This window comes from Labeo rohita, chromosome 17 (assembly GCF_022985175.1).
Source record: "Labeo rohita strain BAU-BD-2019 chromosome 17, IGBB_LRoh.1.0, whole genome shotgun sequence".
Classification (NCBI taxonomy): domain Eukaryota; kingdom Metazoa; phylum Chordata; class Actinopteri; order Cypriniformes; family Cyprinidae; genus Labeo; species Labeo rohita.
The window spans coordinates 33,207,208-33,222,875 of NC_066885.1; the positions used below are offsets into that span (position 1 = coordinate 33,207,208).

The window sequence follows — 15,668 nt, forward strand, 5'->3', positions numbered from 1 at the left end:
TGGCTCGGCATGCAAATACCACTCGCCAATGTTCATGAATGTTCATTGGCCTTTTGAATAAGGCTTGGAGATGATTGGACTCTCAAGCGAGTTCCCATATGTAACGTCTCCGTTCCCTCCTTCAGGGAACGAGGGTTACGTACGTATCCTAGACATTATATGTAATGGAATTACGTAATTTAATTACAAAATAAATGTAATTGTAATTAGTTACAGTTACTGAGAAAAAATGTGTAATTAAATTACAGTTACTTTTGAAAATGTTAATGATTACATTAGGGGGTTACATTAAAAAAATTTTCACACACACACACACATGTTTGTTTTTGTGAATTGTGGGGACTTTCCATGTACTTCTATAGTTTTTATACTGACTAAATGATATTGTCTATCCCCTAACCCAACCCTAACCCTAAACCTACCCCTTACAGAAAACATGTTTGCATCGTTACACTTTCAGATAAACATCATTTACTATTTTTAATCATTTTTTCAGATTTAATTGACTTCTTTCATAAATTGCATTGACTGCTCTAAAATGAGACACCAATGTTTCAGGAGTTTAGGACACAGAATAGGACACATGCTTATTCGATAACTGTTTTATTTTACTGTTTATAGATATTTATAGATAACTGTTTATGTGTATGCTTTATTTGTTAAAATGTATTTATTTTTTCCAAGGTGTTGTTAGATGCCAGTGTTTCCTGTCATAACTATGCAAACTTTTGATTTCAAAACCAGTGTCATAGCTGTTAAACTATTTCTTGTTATGATTTTAAATCTGTATTTAACCTCAAAATGATCTCAAAATAAATAAGAGGCGTTAAGTCTGAATTTGTAGTGGTTGTGCTTTAAAATTAAAATATTACACGACTCTGTGAAATGCTTGATCACAGATCACTTGAGGTATGTTATTCCCCAATAACAACTGGTAAAAGCTAATAACACTGACTCATTCAGGCACTATACGCTTGATAGTTTTTCTTGGTGGAAGCTTTGCATTTGGTTAGCTAATAAAATATTAAATCTCAATTCAATATTATGTGTACGATTTCTTAATTCTGTCATCCTGGTATCGTGGACTCGCTCTCCTTTCATACGAACGCAGCTGCTGCCATTTTGTTTTGTACACTGTAATAAATTATAAGATAACAAACTAGTACTGTTAATACTAGTACTTAATTATTTATGTGGTGAAATGTTCTGTAATAAAAGTGGTATGACTGCACTGTTTCCCTTAAATGTCTGTCTAGTTGAACTTGCCACTTGCTAGCGACTGCTTTCTTCATGGAAGCTTTGCGTTCAAATATTTCAGCTCAGATCAGAGTTTCTTGTTTATTTACTTTTGTGGCAAGCAGCTGTGCAATAAGTGGCATAATGTACCTCCAGCCAGTTGTTATCGCAAAATAAAGATGTATATTATCCCTTACTTATTATAATCCTAAAGTGATGAGGGATTTTGACAATCACAATAATCAGTGTGTTACAGAGTGCTACTGTAAGGTTAACTCTGCCTGGTTTAAATGTTTCAAGGAGATTAACAGTTGAAAATATTAGAAATTTAGAAAAGTAATCAAAAAGTAATCAAATGTAATAAGTTACATTATTTTAATAAAGTAATTAAAAAGCTACACTACTTATTACATTTTAAATACGGTAAATACGGTAACCTATTACATTTTCAAAGTAACTTTCCCAACACTGTATGTTGTATGTGATTCATGTATGCATATACTCTAGTTGTGTTTACTAATTTTACATTGATGCATTTGGCAGACTCTTTCATCTAAAGCAACTCACACTGCATTCAATTCAGTTCTATCAGTTAATGCATTCCCTGGGAATCAAACCTATGACCATAGTGTTGCTATCACTAATGCTCTACTCTTGAACTATGATAACGGGAACAAATGAACTGGTTAAAGACTTGCGAATATTCACAGTCTAAAGAACAAAGTCACTTGAGACATGTTGAAAGCATGTCTGCAAGCATGTCCTGATCCAAACACTGAGGTTGAAACATATTGTTTTTTTAGGATGCCAAGTGTGTGGAGAAGTTCTGATCCTACAAAGAAGACCCACTCATGATTTATTGCAAAAATATGCTGCCATATTCCAGCCTTTCCAGCTCTACAAACAAATAACAGTAGGCAAAATGCACCCAGTATATTTATTCATGTTAATTTATACTAACCAGGAGTGTAAAGTTCTCACATAATTTTGAGAAAATGCTTAGAGTGTCACATCAGTCTAGAATAACCTTCAAGTTTGGAAAAAAAGTGTGTACTGGAAATTGTTGTACTACTTGGCTCTAAAAGAAACTAGCCATATGTCATTGTACAGAGAAATAGTTGCAGCTTAGCAAAGTGACACTATTTTATCATCACCCAAACGGATATGACAGATGGAAAGAAAATAGGAGAACAGGAAAGCGTGATCACAACACTGCTTATTGGCAGCCATTATCCAGGTAAAGACCTCTTTGCCAGCCTGTGGGCTCGAGTCTGTGTGTGTGTGTGATTCAGTCTGTAAAAACACTGACCTGAACAACTCTTGTATGGCTGGCTCCAGGGGAACTGTGAAGAAGCACAGAGAGAGACAGAAGACAGAGGACGTGAGAGGTCAGTTGAAAGGGCAGAGGAAGATTAGATTATCACTCAAACAAAAGGCCGGTCTGACCATATCGCCACATTACATCTGTGTGTTATGTGTAAGTGATGGAACAGAGAATACCTTTTGAGCGAGTGCAATGGCGCTTCTCATCTGCTACATCCACCTCCATCTGTGGAGAGCCACAAATACAATGAACACTTTTATTTGTAACGTAAGCCCATATATGAATAAAAGCGAAACTTTTTTAATATTAAAATACTTAAAGGAACAGTTCACCCAAAAATTAGAATTTGCTGATAATGTCCTCACCCTCAGACTATCTAAGATGTAGCTGAGTTTGTTTGTTCATCAAATTGGAAAAATGTAGCATTCCAGGTGTGGATTACTTGTGGATTATTGTGATGTTTTTATCAGCTTGGTACCGATGCAGTGCTACATTTCTCCAAATGATGAAGAAACAAAGGATGTAACTCTACATCCTGAATGGTCTGAGGGTGAAATTTGTCCTTTTAAGTGAGATACTCATGTCCACTTTATTTTGCTTCACTGTGTTTGGTTAATGTATGATATGATTATAGTTATGATTTACTAGCTGCTATAAATAAATAAGAATAACAAAGCATAATAAATATTTGTGATACAAACCAGAGCATTTAAGATTATGATAATAAATTCAAAATATAGCTGCAAGCAGCAATTACGGGGCCAAGAACTAGGCAAGCAAGACAGCTAGGCAACCAGTAACTGAAGCCATTTTAAGACAATTTTAGTCAAAATGGGTGAAAAATCATAAAACAACCACTAGTAATATGATTTAATGGGTTATCACTTTTGACCAACAGGTGGCGGTGTTATCAAATCAATGTGTTGTGTTCTGTATGAGGTGACAATTACACACACAAAGTTTGGTGTCACTATGTCAAAGCTTTCCAGGGATACAGCCTCAGAGTCATTTTAGCATCATGCCTCAAATTTGTAGTGGCGCTGTACGAAAATGGTTTTATTTACCACAAAATCCATAACTTTTTGTTCTGATGATCTGGGTCTAGGAGGAGGGAAGATGTGTCTAGGAAGATCATCCGAGTCAAATTTAGTGAAAATCGGACCAACGGTCTAGGAGGAGTTCGAAAAAGTAGGTTTTCAACATTAATCAAAATGGTAGACAGGAAGTTAGGCCAATTTTGGTATAATTGGTATCAATGTTCTCGGCATAATCCAAGGAATATATCATGACCAGTTTCATTACGGTAGGCTAAAATAAACAAAAGTTATTAGCATTTTTCCAATGTCATTATAAATTTTGACCACAAGGTGGCACTGCCCCTTTTTTGAGTACTGTCAGGGCGTGGTGCTGAAGACACATACAGAGTTTCGTAATGATATGGAAATGCATTTGTAAAATATAGCATTTTTTGACTAAATTCAAAACGGCTGACATGGGAAAATGGGACTTGGTATGATGCACCAAATCCAAAGAGACCAGTTTTGTGATTTTTGGCCAAACTATTGAGAAGTTATAAGCAAAAATATCAATTTTTCATATCTCCTGACCACTAGGTGGCAGTGTGCCGAAACTGCAGGTAGCCTCAGGTCATGCTTGTTATGACACACACCAAATTTGGTCTCAATGCGCCAAACCGTTGCAGAGATATGGCCTATCAGAAACGGTTAAGTTAGAATTCACTCACCGCTGAAAACGTGCAGAGGTTTTGTTAAGTGCAGTTTTGCACACTCGTGAATCATAACAAACAAAGTGCAGAAGAATTGCTGTAAATAAGAAATTCATTGTGCAGTTAAGAAAGCTTTATTGATTATAATGGACCTTTGTAAGATTGTAATGAACTGACAACCCAGTCTTATAAAAATATGTACTGTACCTCTGGGTACATTTCTGCAGCACCATTTTTACATACCTTACTGCATATTTCAATGAGAAACGTCCGTTGAGTGGTGCTAAAATACAGGTACAATACGTGAACCCTGGCACGTTTTTACTATGTTGATATAGGTACGTATTGCTGTGTTTTTGTTATGTTGCTTCAGGTACATATTACTGTGGTTCAGAGTTCAAATATCCGGGGAGTGTCGCTAAAAGTTAATGCTCTATTGTGTTGGAAACATGCCCTACACCAAACCCAAACCTAAACCTTCCCGATAATGTTAACAAATGCAACGCTGATATGAAAACGCATTTGTTGACGCAAGCGTGCTATTTGAATCTTCCGTGTGTGCAGATTTGAATGGACTCTTTTCACAAGATTGTGTTTCAACGGTCATCATCATCATGAATCCCTGAAAATTTTTCATATTTAGATATTTTTTTTTAAAATGTATATACACTTATAACATGATACTTTGTATTATATCAGCTTTTCATCAAGTTACAAAAAATTAGTTAACGCTTATGCGAGGGTGTTTCTAATGGCAAGTCTATGGGAGGGACGGTAGATTTGACATCATTCTCTCTTCTGACTGCCGATATGTGTCTCTCTCAGTTTTTTTTCTTTAGTTGTGAAAACTATCGTGGAGTTTTTCTTTTGCTATTTGAGCAAATAGGAATGCAAAAAATATATTTGTGGTACTCTCCCATTCACTGCTCTCGGATTTTACCCAACTATGATGACTTCCGCTATGGGAAACCCGGAAATGTGAGAAAGGTCCATTGTTTTGTCAAACCGTAGTTACACAGGATTCGTACCGGAGTTCTTCAGCTCTCACGTACATCTCCCTACTGTGTGAGCTACCGAACAAACCTACCGGCTATGAAAAATTATAGATATGAAGCTGGATATGTGATGCTAACATTCAAAAGCACCAGTATTCAAATCTCCCAACATATTAAAATTGTTTTGAAGTCATAACATAATATTCTTCAAGTAATTGGGTGAAAATTGCGCTTTATTAATCGGAAAACTGTACACCATACTTTGTGTCAAAAGGAATAAAAGGTGTCAGAGTTTTACTGCCTCTAGTGCTCATTTCTTTTGGAAACTGCAGTGATATATACTTATTGGTACGCGAGTGCCCCCAAGTACGTTTTTGCCATGAGACCAGGTAGAACTAAGATGAGTGACTTTTTAGTGATATAAACCCAGATACCACACATACATCTGCAAGATGTCTGTTAAAGATCTCTTGATCTGGAAAGCATCTGCTGTGTACCAACGTAATCTCTGTAAGATGTCAGTTTTACATACATTCTAAATCATAAACATCTTAAAGACATCTAATAGACATCGATTTGACATCTGATAGGAAACATCCAATAGACGTCTTGCAGATGTAAATGCAGACATCAAACGTCTCCGAGATGTACGTGTGCTATCAGGGAAGGGAGTGCTCTTTGTGATCTTTCAAGGCTATAATCTGTTCAGAACTTTTGTTTTTTTTGGACACATACACGCTGCAACAGTTTGGGAATGATATCTGCATATTTATGCTGGATTCACTTTTGAAATAGTAATGACTGTCACAGTAATAACCGAACCAATGGACAGGAGAAAAATATATCTGAGAGCATCCTCAGTGATTAAATTCTGGAACCAGTCCTGGCCAAACTTTTTTGAGATCGTGATATATGCCAGCCATTTAATTTTCAGTAATAGACAGTAGAAAGTTCGGAATGACAGGGAACAGTTCAAACATCAGTCAAGCAGTGTGCACATTTCTGGTAAAAATGACAGCAATCAACAGACACTTAAAACAGGAAGCATCGGCACTGAAATCAGCAGAGTCAAGACTAGTCCACAGTTTAGTACTTTGGCAACCTCTTTAAATTATACCTGACTGTGCTATATCGACTGTTTTGACATGGTGCAGTAAGGCAGGTAGCACTGTTCTGCTACTTATATCTGGAAAGACTCAACAGTTAAATGTCGCCCATTGGCGGAACTATCTGTTTACCCAACCAATGGCAGATGAGGAGCATATTCATGTTGGCTAGTAGCAGAAAATACACACTTGATTTTGTTGATTATGCATTCTATGAGATCAGGTACTGTAGGCATTTCTGTGTAGACAGACTAACAGACAGACATAGCATGAAGTGGTACCTGATGTTGCCGGGTGCCGGTTTAATTGCTCTTTGGTTCAGACCTCTGTTTGCCCCACGGCCCTCTATGTTAGACAACTGATAAGAGGTCACTACGCCTCCTCCAATTTCATTTTCTGAAACATGAAAAAGATATAAACTTGTAATTATAGACATAAATGAGCATGCAAATCACATTTACACTGGGAAGCATGCAGCGTGCAGCGGCGTAGCAGTTTTAATATCTTCCTCACATACATTTCTTACTCTAAGCTTCAAGTTACCATAAATAAATGAAAAATCAATGGTAAATTTGGACTTTTCTTTAACTCATTAGCTATATTTCCCCGCTTCATACAATACGGCAGATTCGGCTAATTCTGACTTCGCCAGCTCAATTTCAAAGAGAAATAATGCAGTTGAGAGGGAGGAACCTCTTTTATTTCACATTCATGCTGCTTTTCCAATCAGGGTCGTTTACAGTTTTTAATAGGATTTAAAAAAAGAAAATATTTAAAGAAATAACCATTAAAAAAAAGAAGGATTTTCCATATGATTCATACTTTTGTTCAAAACATAAATGGAAATGATTATAGACCACATGAGGTAATAAGATCTCATTACTTCACAAATCACACACGATTGCTGTTTTGCGTTAAATTTTCCATACCAGCAGGATTAGGCACATTAAATATAACTTTTTCACTGTGTCTGTTGCAAAACATGTTGTTTGCCAGGTTGTGAAGCAGACAGTATGATATTGACAGAGAAAATATTTTGAAGGAAGATGAAAAACTCAAACAGCTCGTGTGTTTGGCTGTGTGAAGGGAGGAACTTGTGTGGTGAAACTGGAGCAGATACAAACAAATTTGGAGCAGTGGCGTTTGATTTTTTCCAGCCTCTGTTGTGCGGCCGCATTCAGAGACACTAATTAAAACCAGTGAAGCGGGCGGTAACAAATGATGTGTTAGTGGTGCTGCAGTGGAGTGTGGTGGGACAATGAAGGGCCCCTCCGGGAGCCTGATAGCACGCTTAATATTAGAGCTGCAGGGCTCTCTGCCAGTGCTCCTCTGTCAAAACCCTCTAAAAACATCCCCAAAAAATAAGCTTTTGATTTGAAAACATTTTCTCAAATAAAATAATTCATTGTAAAAGATTATAGTTTTTCAAAAGGGAAGTAGAATTTTCGTATGAGATGCAACATGTAGCAAAATGTTTGGCTTGCGGCTCAAGTTGGAGATTCAACTAAAGGGGGGGTAAATGGAGTCTCTTCTGCTCGCCAAGGCTGCATTAATTTGATTAAAAACACAGCAAAAATGCTAATTCAATTCAAGTTTATTTGTACAGCGCTTTTCACGATACAAGTTTCTACAATATATTTAGTAGTAATATATCTAGCTAATATTGTGAAATAGTATTACAATTTAAAATAACAGTTTTCTATTATAATACATTAAAATGCAATTTATTGCTGTGATCAAAGCTGAATTTTCAACATCATTACTCCAGTTTTCAGTGTCACATTATCCTTCAGAAAACATTCTAATATGATGATTTGATGCTTTTCTGAAACATTATTATCAATGCTGAAAACAGTTGTGCTGCACAATAAAATAAATAAGAAATAATAAAAGTTTGATAAAATGTTGAAAAATAAACAAATGCATAAATAAATGAAATAATAAATAAAATGCTGTCACATTAAAAATAAAACATGCAATCAATAAAAAACTTACTCATATTAATAAGCAATCATACATTCATCAAGATACAATCATTGTGGCCTTATAATCGATTTTTTCAGACAACCTTAACAAACTGAGTGCACAAATGCACAATTTCAAAAACCCCAAAACAAATGCCTTGAATATATTAGAAGGAGTTAATGAGCCAAATGTCATTTATTCCAGTGAGATGTAGGGTCCACTAACTAATCAAGAATTTGTCTAATAGGAAAACACCTAATTGAGACCCATGGAATGCAGAATTTGATAAAAATAAACTAGAAAACCAACACATTCAGAATCAGCTCAATATCCATCATAACCAGTAAAATGAATAACTTTGAACAGAAAATCTAAAAAGGTGAAAATACAGCATACTACAGAATACTAGTCTTCCTAATCCCAAAGTTCTCAATTCCAATGAAGGAAATTACCACAGAATGAAACAAATGATCACTTTATGACAACAAAGAAGAATATGATGCTACTGTATGTGGCTGTAAAGACTTCACAGCAGACCACCAGCAAACACCAACATAAATGGGTGGGAAACATGACCGCTACAAGACAAAATAAACTAAGCATCGCAGAGAAGATGATTAATAAGCTACAGTCTTTAGTCTTAACATATTGCTTCAGAAGATTTGAAACATACTGAGCTGATACTTGCATGCTGCTTTTTTGGAGTTTGACATCCATGGCCACAGACTAAATATCTGCCCAACTTTGTTATTTAGGTTGGAATGACATGAGGGTAAATGACAGATTTTTCGATGAACTACACAAATGTGAGCCCATGACATACTCTACAGTATGCACTTCAACTATGCACTGCTTACTCTACTGTGTATCAAAAGATTATTTTTTGACTATAAAGTGCATGAAGTATCCAACACTTCACACTTTTTTTTTTTTTTTTTGTCAAAAAAAGTTATATATTTGAAGTGCACTTCTTTGTATTTTGATGGATAAGCAAGTAAACCTAATTTACTTCAGTCCAGTGGGGGGAAATATTGAAACACCTTAAAAAATTACTAAGAATTAAACAGCACTAACTATGCAAAAGCTGCAGCCCGTCTGGCGCACACACTGTCCAAATTCATGCACTTTTTATTCACTCATACAATACAGTAGTGAACAGCAATAGTAAAAATAATGGAAGCCACTTAAACAAAGTTCTTTTTTCAGCAGTATATTATCTTTTTCCGTGAATACTTTGTGTATATGTCTTATTTAGACTGCCTGACCTGTACAGTACATGTTGATCACAGCCCAGATAAAACATGCACACACACACACAAAATAACAAGCACACAAAGAAAGCACACATTTTATCCAGGAGTAAAGTGTTTAATGAAACAGCATTTGAGGGGTCTTATTTGTGAAGACATCTGAGGGTCTTTCATGAAAGGATGTAGGAACCATTGTCTGTCTAAATCATAACGCGTGAACAGGATGTGTAGAGATTGTCCTAATGAGAAGCCCTTTTCAAATAATATTTCGGGAATCCCTTTGCTAGAATGCATCGCACAATCTAGATTTAATTTTCTTCTAAATGCATAAAACATTGCTTTAAACAGGGTTCCCACAGTTATCAAAGTCTGGAAAGTTCAGGGAATTTTAATATGATGATTTCCAGAACTGAAAAGTCAGCTGAAAAGTCTGGGAAATTAACAAAATGTAATGTAAATTTCACACTAAACAAAATGTAAACATTTAAATTAACTAGATTTATATATATAGTATTTAGCATCACTGAATCAACCTAAATACATTAATATATACCAACAAAATACATTTTTATGAGTTGAATCTGGCAAAATTGACTGTTTAAGGTACCAATAGCAGATTATCACATTTTACAATGTATAGAATATTATTAGTATAAATATACTATTTATTTTCTTGTGTGTTTTGTCATTTCTATTCATTATCTTAGTACATCAAGTAAAACTAAATTAAAATTATAAATGTTGAAATAAGCTGAAATCAGCTTAGCTTTGTTGTTTAACCAACAAGCTACATCGAGTTAGAGCAACTTGGAGTGTTTATTGATTAAATATATATATATATATATATATATATATATATATATATATATATATATATATATATATATATATATACATATATGTTTTAGGAATTCATAGCATAAACACATATTTTGAAACATTATACCAGGTCTTTCTCTTTACCTAAAAAAAAAATTCTCTTTTCTGTTTACCCAATTATTTTAAATCCTTTGCCCAATTTTTGCCCAAATTAAAAGGTTTTATTAAATCAGTAAATTAGAATTTAACCCCTTAACTGTCAGTGCCTTCACTATATTACAATTAAATCTAATCATGACAAACTACATATTGTTGGAAAGGTCTAAGACTCCTAAATAGGTATTTTTCCTTTTTTTTTTTCTTTTTTTTTTACAATTTATGTCAGAACAGTAATACATTAATTTACGCGTGCACCTCAAAAAATATACTTCATAGATTTAGGCTTTAATTCTGTAGCAATTTTGGATTAAAAACTATTTTGTAAAAAATTTATTTTATATAAAAATTGTGCAGTACATTTTCTTTATAGTAAATTTAAACTTCTATAGCTTTTTTTAGTTTAATTTTTTAAAAATAATTTCACTTAATCTGCTGAGATCAACTTTACATCTGTACTCAAAGGCGTTCATGAATTATAACAATTTAAATTTGGATAGTGCACTTTCATGTCTGTGTTCAAAAGTAGGGGGAGATGACACTTCAAAGGTTTAAATTTTTAAGGTGGTGACTTGTAACTAGGGCTGCAGTGCACTTTCATGTCTGTGTTCAAAAGTAGGGGGAGATGACACTTCAAAGGTTAAAACTTGCAACCACACATTCATTTAAGTTGTGGTGACTTGTAACCTGACTTTATTTTTAGATGCTGATCAAATGAAGACAATCCTGATATTCTGAGTAATGTTCCATGTTCTTAACAGCTATTTCTGCCAAAAGTTGGCTGAAGAAACACAGTAGCAGCATATATACAGTACACAAAGTCTGCATCTGAACCTATGTTGTGTTTGAGTGAGAGCTGATTTCAGGGGAATACGACAGACCCTCTGTGTGTTTCACTAGCATACATAAATCACCCTCACCGCAGTCAAGCCTCTCTCTCTCTGTTATGACTCTCTCTTTGTTATGGTTCAAGCCTCCGTTTGCTCTATTCTCTGAGGATTATCAGAACAAAACTGAATTGAACGCAGCTCAGCGGAATAATAAGGCATTCAGCTGGCCGGCCTGACACTTGGCGTGTAATTAAGGGCCTGGTGCTGCCGTTTGATGCCAAATGAAAGAAAATGGCCTCGCTCTCTCCCGCTGATTGCTGCCTGGCATCTTTCACCTGAATTTCCCGGCCGTCCCAGCATTGTGCAGCCGATTGCGAGCGTGTGGGTAATTGCACTGCGAGTGAATGACGGCTCCTGTGGACTGCGTGGCACCACGTCGCCGCTCAGGAAAAGTGCCGCAGCACACACAGGCGTCACGGTGTGCAACTTTTACAGTCAAAATAAGATTGACTTTAAGAGAATCAACACTGAGGTGGCTGATTATACGTGCCATTTAGAAACAATTTGCAAGAAAAGGATGTGATGCAAATCTGATCTAATGGAAATGTTCTGGAGTTTAAAGCATCATAGGCTCACATTTGCTGTTCTGGTGTGCGTTTCTCAAAAGCGTTGATGGTCAACTATGGTCGTGACCAACAGGGTTTAGTGATTTGGAGTTTCCCAAAACCAGAGAGTGCAACAGGTGGATTCTGAAAATAAAAATTCAATTCATTTGAGTTCTGAGGTTGTTAAAGGAGAAGTCCACTTCCAGAAGAAGAAATTTACAGATAGTGTACTCACCCGCTTGTCATTTAAGATATTCATGTTTTTTTTTTTTCTTCAGTCGTAAAGAAATTGTGTTTTTTGAGGAAAACATTTCAGGATTTTTCTCCATATAATGGACCGGTATGGTGCCCCGAGTTTGAACTTGTAAAATGCAGTTTAAATGCGGCTTCAAACGATCACAAATGCGGTTGTAAACGATCCCAGCTGAGGAAGAAGGGTCTTATCTAGCAAAACGATCGGTTATTTTCATAAAAATTATACAGTTTATTTACTTGTCAAATACTTGTTTTGCCCTCTGTTTTTTACACTCTGTTTTTTTCCGGTTCATGACAGTTAGGGTATATCGAAAAACTCCCATCTCATGTTCTCCCTCAACTTCAAAATCATCCTATATCACTGTTTTAGCTTTTTTGTTAAGGGTGTTTGATCTTCTTTGCATGATCACGTTGCAAAGACTGGGTCTATACTTCTGCAGCGATGTAGGATGATTTTGAAATGATTTTTGAAGTTGAAGGTGAAAATACGATTGGAGTTTTTCGACATGCCCTAACTGTCTTGAGCCAGAATACACAGAGTTCAGGGAGAGAAAGGCAAGATGAGCGTTTGAGATTAAAAAGTATTTAAATTGTATTTTTTTTTATTATGAAAATAACCAATCGTTTTGCTAGATAAGACCCTTCTTCCTCGGCTGGGATCGTTTACAACCGCATTTGTGATCGTTTGAAGCTGCATTTAAACTGCATTTGGAAGTTCAAAATGGGCCGCCATATCAATCCATTATATGGAGAAAAATCCTGAAATGTTTAACTCAAAAAACATAATTTCTTTACAGCTGAAGGAAAAAAGACATGAACATCTTGGATGACAAGGGGGTGAGTACATCATCTGTAAATTGTTGTTCTGAAAGTGGACTTCTCCTTTAATACCAAAATAACACTGCTGAGTTTTAGGTGCTACTACCCTAAACGTTTTAAATATCTTTTCATTTACTTGTTTAAATATTAATCAGAGCTACAGTATATTTGAATTAAATGTCTTTTGCTATAAAATAATATGAAAAAGAAAATCATTCAAAAGCCTTTAGTGCAAGACATTTGGGGGGTGGGGATCAATATGAGCCTTGCCAAATAATTTCAAAGATTAAAGCAAATGCCCAGAGACTTTCCACAGCTCACATTTGTGTAGGTGCTAAACATGAGCAGGCATTTAGAGACTGCTGTTATAATGGTCTGAGTTTCCACAGACACAGCTCGTCCCACTGGCATCCTGCCTGTCCGGCTGACTCCATTAAACGGGCACCTCGCTGACTAGAACATCACGTCCCCATATTTGATGATCGCTGGTTCTATAGAGATTCTTCAATAACTGGGATGTCATTAACAACAACAACAACAATAATAATCCCTTACAAAAGGAAAAACATATTTCCCAATGTATTAATGATTAAAATATTAAATCAATTATTTCACATATAGTAATATAATATATTGTGTTACATATCGATATCTAAATGGTACATTCTAGTAACTTTTCAACGAGTACTGAAAAATAAAACCTGAATGACCACACTGCATATACACAATAAATAATTATTTGGTCAAATACAGTAAAATTTTTATTAGGCAGTTCATATTTGATAGTATATTATAATCATAATTACGATCATTAGTATATATAATGTAATATCTCTCTTGTATAGTGTGTCAGCATTTAATGGCTGTTGTGTGTGTGCGCGTGTGTGTGCAGTAGTCTGGGCTTAGATGGGACGCAGACAGTTTGAAGTAAACAGATGGAGGTTTGGAGAAGCTCGGCGCCTGCAGCATTAGCCTCCTACACAAACGAGCACACGCGTGTGAGAAACACACATCCTCAGCCTTCACCTGAACTGACCCTCAGAAAGACGTGGCCTGCATGCAGTATGTTTAAAAAGCTAAGATTTCTCACACAAATACTGAATCCACATTTGTAACTGAGATAAATATGACAAGAAAGTCAGGCATGCAATAAAGACAGCTTGGATTTGCAGACCGTTTTACTTGATGTATTTCCAAGTGAAACAAATTGAAAGAAGAATGTATGGCAGTTGTTTCATCCATTGGGAATTGACTGGATCATCAGAAGTAGGCATTTATTAGGTAAAACTTTACAATAAGGTCCCATTAATAATGCATTAACTAACTGTATTTATTCATCCTTGTTACAATCAATTAATAATGCATTTAAATTATTTTAACAAATGAATTAATTAACCAATTAAACCTTATTATAAAGTGTTACCTCTATTACACCACCAATTACACCAGAAATGTGTAATAATAAGATTTTTACAGTTTAGAAGAAGTTTTTCTACTCACCAAGGCTGCATTTATTTAATCAAAAATACAGGAAAAAAAACTGTAATAATGTGAAATAATATTACAGATTGAAATAACTGTTTGTATAGTATCTGTTAAAATGCTATTTATTCCTGTAATGCAAAGCTGGATTTTCAGCATCATTACTCCAGTCTTCAGTGTCACATGATCCTAATACGCTGTTTTTGTTACCCAATAAGAAGAAAAGGGATCACGGCTTGCAAAAATATTAAGCATATATATATCTTTTATGTTTTCAAACTTGATAATATTAAGATACATTTCATTGTGGATGATTATTTTTATCATTCTATTCATTTCATTCACAGGGCTGCCAGCATTTAATTCGGTGCGCCACTCAAAGACCAGATGTCAATCGCAACATTAGGGGATGGGCTGTCATCCTCCGAGGATGAAGGTTCGGCAAGGCTACCTCCCTCGGGTGCTGTCTGTCTCCCACAAACTGTGGTGGATACCATTACTCAGGCTAGGGCCTCTTCTACGAGGCAAGCCTATGCTCTGAGGTGGAGTCTGTTCGCAAACTGGTGTTCTTCCCACTGAGAAGACCTCCGAAGATGCACGATTAGAGTAGTGCTTTCTTTCCTGCAAGAAAGGTTGGAGTGTAGGCTGTCACCCTCCACCTTGAAAGTGTATGTGTCTGCTATCGCAGCACATCACAATGCAGTGAACGGCCAGTCCCTGGAAAAGCACGATCTCATCGTCAGGTTCCTAAGGGGTGCCAGAAGGATGAATCCTCCTAGGCCACCCCTGGTGCCCTCCTAGGATCTCTCTGTCATCTTGACTGGACTTCAGAGGGGTCCCTTTGAGCCGCTGGACTCAGTTGAGCTAAAGTTCCTGTCTGTGAGACAGCGCTCCAGACCACGCTCACTTCCATCAAGAGGGTCGGGGACCTCCAAGCATTTTTGGTAATCGAAGAGTGCCTAGTGTTTGGGCCGGCCTACTCTCATGTTATCCTGAGACCTTGGCCTGGGTACATGCCCAAGGTTCCCACCACGCATTTCACGATCAGATGTTGAACCTGCTAACACTGCCCTCGGAGGAGGCAGATCCAGCCTTGGCGT

The 15,668-nt window shown here is 36.2% G+C and overlaps 1 protein-coding gene across 3 annotated transcripts in view; it reads right to left on the minus strand.

The window, feature by feature from the left end:
* myt1lb (myelin transcription factor 1-like, b) overlaps positions 1–15,668 on the minus strand; it is a 166,476-nt gene that overhangs the window by 113,892 nt on the left and 36,916 nt on the right. For all 3 annotated transcript variants that reach the window (XM_051133403.1, XM_051133402.1, XM_051133404.1), the window contains 3 exons: positions 6,669–6,783; positions 2,737–2,785; positions 2,546–2,579 (listed from right to left, as the gene is read on the minus strand). In XM_051133403.1, the coding sequence (XP_050989360.1) occupies positions 2,546–2,579; positions 2,737–2,785 (83 nt within the window). In that variant the 5' untranslated portion in view covers positions 6,669–6,783. The remainder of the gene's footprint in view (positions 1–2,545; positions 2,580–2,736; positions 2,786–6,668; positions 6,784–15,668) is intronic.